Raw genomic sequence first — 8,299 nt, 5'->3', positions numbered from 1 at the left:
CGTAACAGAAGAGGTGAAGGCAGTTAGTAATTTGTAAATTCCTATACAAAGGCCAGCCGATGTTCAATTCAGTGACCTGTAACTTAAGATATTGGTTTAAGACTAATCAAGCAGAATGGATAAAATTATTTTTTTACTTGGTAATGACCCTATGACTTTGGAAGGTGTGGGCAATGGAGAAGCTCTCAAAACGACATTCTTAAGTACTGCAGAGAGGACCCTCTGACGGACTCCCTCTTCCAATGTAATGAATGCCCCTTGGTGTATTTTAATAGAAATTTCAAAACCCACAGAGTGATTTTAAAGATGAAAAACTCACATGACTTTATTGTTTTAAGCACTAGTATGTCTCAGTTACATTTAGCTACAGTACAAAGAATAATAAAATAGCACCTGGGCATTTTTTAGTAGGTTGTAAAGAATCTCAACTCCTATCTTGTCCTTATTTTCCCCTCACTTCACTAAACAAAGAAAACAGAACACGCTCACCTCCACTCCTTCAGCCTATTGTGTCACTAGTGGCCGGATTTTCATGCGAACAGCCCTGAGGGAATAATCCTCACCTCTGAAGGGCACCCAGACCACCCCGTTCTCAATCTCATAGGGACTGTTGTTTCTGGGGTCATAGGAGCCCCCATGGTAGTAGATGCCATTGAGATTGGCTGCTTGGCAGTTGTTGTACCACCAGCCTCCTCCGTAGACTTCCGCACAGTTCTCTTCCCACTTGTCTGCATCCCTGTCGAAGGTGCTGAACTGCATGTGGGCGTGAGACGTGTACTCTGTCCCTTCCTCTACCGAGCCCTCAATCAGAGCATCACCTGCTGTGCCCTCATAGGAGGAGACCTTCAAGGCATAGCCTTCTGCCTCAGAGCCTACCCTCAAGTGATACTCTGCATAAGCTGTGTTCCCAGCCCAGTCTTCCAATTCAACCCGAAGGGTGGAGCCCTTCAGGGTTAATAAGTGGAGATATTCGTTGCCTAGCCAGAATTCTCCTTCTCCCTTGTCATTCAGGCTGCCGAAACCTCTCTTGTAGTCTTGCCAGGTCCGGTTAAAATTCAATGATCCATCCATTCTTTGCTGGATCAAAAGCCATCCTCCCAAACCGGTCTCTTGATCGCAATAAACAGAAAAAATCTTACTGGATCCCGGTAGCTGGATATTGAAAATGCCACTTTGGGCACCTGAAGGATGTGTTTGAAGGACATCATCACAGTCTAAAAAAAAAATTAAGCTGGTTGGAGGAAGTTACTCTCATTTAACTTTATAAAGTTAGGCATGGCCCAGATTAAATGAAGGCAGATATTGGCTTTCTTTCCCTTCCTTTCTCCCTTCCTTCCTTCCTTCCTTCCTTCCTGCCTTCCTGCCTTCCTGCCTTCCTAGCTTCCTGCCTTCCTGTCTTCCTTCTCTTTATAGGGAAAGGATGCAGTTATACCAGGATGGAACTTAACACAAGTGAGTAGCATTTATACCTACAAATTGCAAGGGGGATTTTTCTCAATGAATTTGGAATTTTACTTGCACATACAAATTAATAGCAAGTAACCAGCAAAGATCGCTAAGCATCATTTGGTACTAATATCACTTGCTTTTAACCTGATCTCAATGTCAACTGAGACACACACTAAAAGTAATGATTAACCAATTGGGTGACAATTTCCAGCAGTGCACATTTTGAATGGTAAAAAAATCTGGTCAAAATAAACTTACAATTGAGTTCCAGAGGGACCATTTGTTTGTTCATTTAACATGTATTTATTGTGTGTTGGCTCCGCACTGCTAGGCATTATGGAATACAGAGATGAGCATGATAGACAAAGTCCTTGCCCCCATGGAACTTACAGTCTCACACAAAAAATAAACAAAAACACGTAATTTCAATAAAGTGTGATAAAGGGCTATGAAAGAAGTGCAAGGTGCTACCGGTGCACGCTGCAGTAGTGAACTTAATCTAGGGGGTCAGGGAAGGCTTCCCCAAAGGAGAAGTGTGGATACCTCTGCCAATGCGAGGTTTAGCATGGACTCTCTTGCTGGCGTGTGCTCCTTTGAAGTCAAGATCCTCTTCACTTTCTGCCTCATCTACCATTTTAAAGCTCTTGCTTTCAGTTGTGGAGCCTCCTCTGTTGATAGTCATGCTACTGGTAACGAATTGTTTGCGACTTGAAGTTTTACCACTGGAGGACGAGTCAGGTACACCAGGGTGGAAAGAGCTGGTGTCTCCTAAGCCTGAAGTGGCAAATTCTGAGCCCATCTTACTGTCCATCTCTTTTAACATAGGGCTGAAGAAATCCGGGAACGTATCTCTAGTTGAGGCCGCTTCATCAGTGCGCCTATGAAAGAACTCATCTAGTTTACCCCTGCTAGGAAAAGTATGGTGCAAGTCTAAACTTGTGTCACCACAGTCAGAGCCGTCTTCAGAGTTTATCACTTCTTTGACGGTTTCTGTGTGACCATCGGCATTTGTAACAGTCTTTGTAACGATTCTGGAACATGAACGGCGAGTGGTGGTTGTGTGACCAGAGGTGACCTTCTCATTACTAATCAGAAGCTCTTTATCTCCTTTAGAAGTGACCAGTTTACCTGTGTGGAACTCTTTCTTTGTCCCTGGACTTACACTTCCTGACACCTCTTTAAATGTGCCCCAGTCTGGGTTGGAAGGCTTGGTGTGCCCACGTCCTGAGCTATCTGGCCTAAAACTAGGAGACCCAGAACTTCCATGGGTCCAAGAGCTGGTACTTCCGGACTCAAGATGTCCATGGGTCCAAGCACCGGCACTTCCGGGCTCAGGACTTCCATGGGTCCAAGTGCCGGCACTTCCAGGCTCAGGACTTCCATGGGTCCAAGAGCCGGCACTTCCGGACTCAAGATGTCCATGGGTCCAAGCACCGGCACTTCCGGGCTCAGGACTTCCATGGGTCCAAGTGCCGGCACTTCCAGGCTCAGGACTTCCATGGGTCCAAGAGCCGGCACTTCCGGGCTCAGGACGTCCATGGGTCCAAGAGCCAGCACTTCCGGGTCCATAGCTCCCAGGGCTCACACTTCCAGCACTGCCAGTTCCAGGCTTCCTGGGGCTTTCTGGTACTGATCCTGCTCCATGAGATACAGAGTCCCCTCTGGAATGCCCAGCTCCATCAGACCTCTCTAACACCATTTTAAGCTGCCGTGTTTCCATTAGTGCCTTCCACTCTGCAGGGGCCTCCTGAAGTTGGCTCTTGAAATTTCCAGGAATCAAGTTTGGAACTGGGTTCATTTTTATCAGTGGTAAGTATTGCCTATCTCTAGAGGGAAGTAAGTTTATGCCAATAACCTGTTCGAGTTGCTTCTGCTGATCTTCATAGTCCTTCAGATCTACCTTATGTTCTAAAACCCTACTGCATGACCCTTTGCAAGATCGGATCTTAATATCAATGTCCACCTAGAGAGAGGGGGAGAGAGATAAAGAAAAATAAATGGTAGCTATAAATAAGTAAACTCTGTCTATTGAGTTCTTAGGAGTTCACTTATTTGGGGGGAACCAGTTTCATTTCTTTGACTTGGAGACCTATTAACCCATACTGCATTTTCCATTAATGTGGTATCTTCAGTGGAAGAGATGTTGGGTACTGTAAGGCTAGCCAGGATAAGTAGTGGGAACTACTAGGATTTATCCTAGGCTAGATCAAGAGTAAGGTGGCCTTCCCTCTGAAAAGAAATACTAATGACAGGATCCTCAGTAAGACTGAGGCTGAAGACTCAGAGGCACCTCAATGTCAGGGTCAAGCAAGGCTGGAGTAAGACAAGAGGAACTGAATATTTGCTTATGAAATTTCCCATCTTATGTGCCCTTGGGAAATTGACTGAGTATCTCTGAGCTTTCTTCTTCGTCCACAGAGTCGGGGAAATAATACCTACTTTGTAGGTAGATGATAGCTGTAACACTTTGCTCTACCCACAGGAGGCATTTAATGAATGACTATTGCTTTCCTTTATCTGCTGTTCAAAACCAAGAAAGTCTGTGGTGAGAGCCTCCAGGTTACTTACCTCCAGTCGTTTCATATCTATCAGCTGATCCCTGACATTTTTCTGTAGAAGGTGGATATGCTGTACTTGTTCTATGACTTTGCGCTTCAGGATCTCAATTTTGCTTCTCAGATCTTCTGACACTTGGCTGTATGTATTATCATTGTCTGAAATAGCACATAAGGATGTTGAAGTTGCTGCTGAGTGATCCTTTGCAATGGCCAGCAAAAGAAAGAAATTTACTGGTAGATATTCCCCATTTTACTTCTATAATAGTTTGTTCTCTGGACTTTTAATTTGTGAGTTCCAAATCTCTTAGGCATTTGATACTTGGCCAATGTTAGATCCTGCAGTCATCTGTGAATACCAATTAAGATTGCCCTCCTAACAATTAGTAAACCAAATAAGTGCAGAAGTGTCTTTGAAATTTTAAAGGTTTGATTAGGAGATAAGACAATTACTTTGATCACATTCCAATTATTCCATTATAGCCTTAATCAGGGGACACGAATATATTCTTAGATTGTCTTACTGAGGTTTTCTTCCCAGCTCTAGAGCTGAAATTGTTCCTGAGCTTTCTTTAGGTCAACAGGATCACTCCCTTGCCAGTTACTCTCACACCATTAACTTTAGTCAAGTGCCTCCCAAGAATAGAAAGAGTCAAAGAAAGGATTCAGGAGCTGGGGCCTCACTAAACTTGGTGCCCTGTCCAGGGCAAATCCAGTGTTTCCTAGTCCTAATGAGGCTTAGTTCAAAGGATATGAGAAAAATAATATGGCTCTATAATTTAAATAAATTAAAAAAAAATCCCTCATAATTAGCTCAGTGGAGTCTCTGAGCTGCACTCCCAGCCCCACCACGTGATAGCTCCTTCCCTTTGGGCAAATCCCTTGCCCTCTCAGTTTCCTCTTCTCTAAGACACAAACGAAAATGTCTGCTTAAAAGGCCGGACCCATCTTATTTTCACTATCTGTTCTTAAGAACACACTTAAATTCTAGTCTTTAACCCAAAATTCTGACTTACTTTGTGACCTTAAACCAATTCTAAGCTACCTTCTTGCACCTGGTGAAAATGACAAAACCCTCTCTAAAGTTCAGGAACGTCATAAAGGTGCATGTTTCTACACGAAGTGCTCTGGAATGGAGTCGCTGCTGCTCTACAGAGACATCGTATTTGTTTCTGCTTTTTGTTGTTGCCGTTTGCCGTGCGCTATGAAGTCAAGGCATCCACTGTGCAGTGACTTACTGTTGTCTTTGGCGAAATCGCCTCTCAGAAGGTCCATGATGTCCCGGGTCAGTGTGTTAGCGTCCTTATTGTTCTTCTGATAATCAAAGAGTGAGTTTTTCAGTTTGTTTATTCTGTTTGTAAAATCTTGATTGACTTCATCAATCAGCCCCTTCATCCTGCAGCCTGAAGGACATTTGGAGTTCTGAAAGCAAAAAGGAAAGATTATGGTAAGGGTCTATCTCTTGGATCCAGTACAATTTTGAAGGTTTCCACGCACCCCCTACTGTCCTCCTCCCCAGTCTCTTCAGATCATCCCTTGACCTAAAAATCATTTAAGAGGGCTAGTCAGAGTTTATAGAGAAACTCTGGAGTGAGGGTATTTAGGCCCCATGAAATCCTGAGGCCATGATACTCAGGTTCCTAGGACTGGCCAGAACAAGCAAGTAAATCTGATCTGTTCATCCCACCAGTGACCCAGAGTCCGAGAGGTAATTTACGTAGCGCTCTCAAGACTAGGTTCCTTCCCATTTGTCTTCTTTAATTTGATGCATGTGGAGCCATGAGATGATTTCCCAGTGGATGAGTTTTCTGTGACCTAGGGGGTTAGCCTGCGCGCGCTGCCAGCAGCACAGGCGAGGATTGCCCCCTCCCCGTGCCGGCTGCTCACCCAGTCATCATCAGAACAGAAGGGCCAGTCTGTCTCTTTGCAGACAGATTGGGGTCTTTCCACGAGTCTTGGGCCACGCACACCTCCTCCTTCAGCCAGAAATTCACCTTTATCAGCATCAGGATCTGTAGTCTTTAAGGATTCATAAATACACACAAAAAGAAAGTGTCTGTAAGCAGGTGAGGAGAATGGCCTGCCTGTAAACCTACAGCAAGGGATCCAAGGTGCTCTACAAGCTTCAGCTTTCTTAGCTTTGGAATGAAAATCCTAACGCCCATTTTGTGGAGTTGTGAGATTAAAGGAGATGGGTGTGCGAATTTCTTAACTGGGTCCGACACTAAACAAGCGTTTAATAAATGTGAGGAATTTTAAAGGACCCATTATAAAAGGAAAATTATTTGAATCCAGAAAGTTAAAATTTATGTTTATATTTTCGTTCATGTCTGGAGATAGATCATTAAAAAACTCAGAGTTCTTTCTCCTCCAATTCCTGTTTCAGTAGAAAAAAATCCTGCAGCATCTTAGCTTAAGCTCTATCAGTCCTTCAAGGAGCAATACCTTTTACTAGGAATTTTATGGGCCCATAAATTGAGCCGGTTTACTCTTAGGACACAAATGTGGCCAATTCAGACTCAGAAATGCTTTTTGGGTTACTCACTCCAGTAATAATTTCTTTCTACTTGAAATGAAAAAAGTACACTGAAAGCAAATATAATGGTTTATAATTGACAACTTTTTTTTGAACACCTTATAATTAGAAACAGAGATTAAAAAAAATCTATTTTGATCTTTGAGTGAAGTAGGATATATAAATATTCTTCCAACAAGAGTTTATATCCTAATAAATCAATGTGGCTTTTAGGTTTTAGCTCTGTTTATTTTGTACCACCAATTTATAAGAATTACTGTGACTATTTTAATCTCAGTGTACTCTTATAATCAGTTAACATTTTCTGTCTCATTTAAAAAAATACCCAAATAATAGTAATATTAATTTAAGCAATCAAGAACAATTTATTTAAAGGAACAAATACAATTTTTTGTATAAGAAATAAAATTATACATTTGAATATTGGAATAAAATGGCACAATAATACAAACAGGCAAAAATGAAATATTTATGCCAATAGGGAGAAATAAGTGAAACTTACGCATTATGCAAAATATCACTGTAGCAAATTATGTTAGTTTTATCTCCCATAAAATTGTTTACTTATTATTTCCTATAAGGGAGAAAATTACATTAGAAACACTTTAGTTTCTCCTGCTCTGGTATTAGGGTTTATAAGTGGTAAATGGAAAAAAATAAACTGGAATAATTCACAGCCTGGAAGTAACTGAGTTTCTGGAACATATTTATCATGTTTTTATAAAATTGAAGTGTTTCAAAAGTCTTGTTGAATGAAGTTTCTCTTCTTTTGTCTAGGTCTCTGGAGCCAAACTTCAGGAATTATTGCAATAATTGATTATGATCTTAAAAGAACACAGTTGCTTCTCCAAAATATATTGCCTTATCAATTACTCTTCTGATTTTTCTGTGTAGTATGTTTTCAAAGATAACTAATCTGCTTTTTTTTTTGTCTTAAAGAAACACAAAAACAACCTTCAAGGAAAACTACATTAAACCACTGCTCTGCTTATTATGAACAAATAGCAGTAAATTAACAATTCGATTGAACAATTCTTATCATATGAGTGTTCTGTTCTGTTAACTAGCATTAACTATCGCAAGGCTTTGCAGCAACAAAGCTGGGAAATATTTCTTCTCTTTGAAAAAAAAAGCTGCAAAAGTAAGCTACAGTTGTAGCTGCTTCCCCTCCGGATTTATACGCTTTGGTCTAGCTAAGTCTCCCTCTTAGGGTCATGTTACCCTGCACCCTTGAGCTGCAGCTTCAGGTCCATCTAGGAATTTGCTTCCATGAGCGTATAAAGCTCACCGTGTGTGAGGATGTGAACACAGCTGACACAGAGCTGAAAGCTCATGGTGGAATAAACTCCAGAGAGAAAACCAGAAGAGGAAATAAAGGAGGTCATACCTGAACTGTGCCCACCACACTCAGGACCAGGCAGAAGATCCTCACGGAAAACATCTTTGCCGAGGGTGGGGCTGGCTCCAGAGGAGCACTCCAGCTGAAAGAAAGGAGGACTGCTCCACTCTGAGTTCCCATCCCATTTAAATCTGCAGGAGGTTTGATTAATCATTATCTTTGTCCCATTTGGACAGTCAACATGCACTCTGCATCCCTTGCTTCTTCTGTAAGGTTGGTGTCCCAGAAGTTCTTGCTCAATTCCCCAAGCTTGTTTGCTTCCGATAAGCTGTTGGAAAGGGAGCAGCAGTTAGGGGAAGATTCCACATTCCAGGAACAGGGTGACTTTGGGAAGGCAAAGGGGAACAAAGGAGGACCTCT

The 8,299-nt window shown here is 42.1% G+C and overlaps 1 protein-coding gene across 1 annotated transcript; it reads right to left on the bottom strand.

The window, feature by feature from the left end:
* Positions 1-315: 315 nt before the first annotated feature.
* Positions 316-8,071, bottom strand: FGA (fibrinogen alpha chain). Its single transcript, XM_015246985.3, has 6 exons — positions 7,928-8,071; positions 5,892-6,023; positions 5,243-5,426; positions 4,018-4,163; positions 1,993-3,412; positions 316-1,214 (listed from the first exon to the last, which is right to left on the bottom strand). Exons 1-6 carry the CDS (start codon positions 8,057-8,059, stop codon positions 505-507), a joined length of 2,724 nt encoding a protein of 907 aa, XP_015102471.2. The 5' UTR covers positions 8,060-8,071; the 3' UTR covers positions 316-504.
* Between the last annotated feature and the right edge of the window lie 228 nt (positions 8,072-8,299).

This window comes from Vicugna pacos, chromosome 2 (genome assembly GCF_048564905.1).
Source record: "Vicugna pacos chromosome 2, VicPac4, whole genome shotgun sequence".
Classification (NCBI taxonomy): domain Eukaryota; kingdom Metazoa; phylum Chordata; class Mammalia; order Artiodactyla; family Camelidae; genus Vicugna; species Vicugna pacos.
Note: the sequence above shows the minus strand (reverse complement) of the source record. Positions and strands in the feature narration are given on the sequence as shown.

Excerpts from the sequence above, each read along its gene's own strand:
- FGA (XM_015246985.3), bottom strand. The coding sequence starts at position 8,059 with ATGGGAACTCAGAGTGGAGCAGTCCTCCTTTCTTTCAGCTGGAGTGCT. Across the intron at positions 4,164-5,242 it reads CGATTTCGCCAAAGACAACA|ACAATGATAATACATACAGC; the intron begins GTAAGTCACTGC and ends GTGCTATTTCAG. Across the intron at positions 3,413-4,017 it reads TAGATATGAAACGACTGGAG|GTGGACATTGATATTAAGAT; the intron begins GTAAGTAACCTG and ends CCCTCTCTCTAG.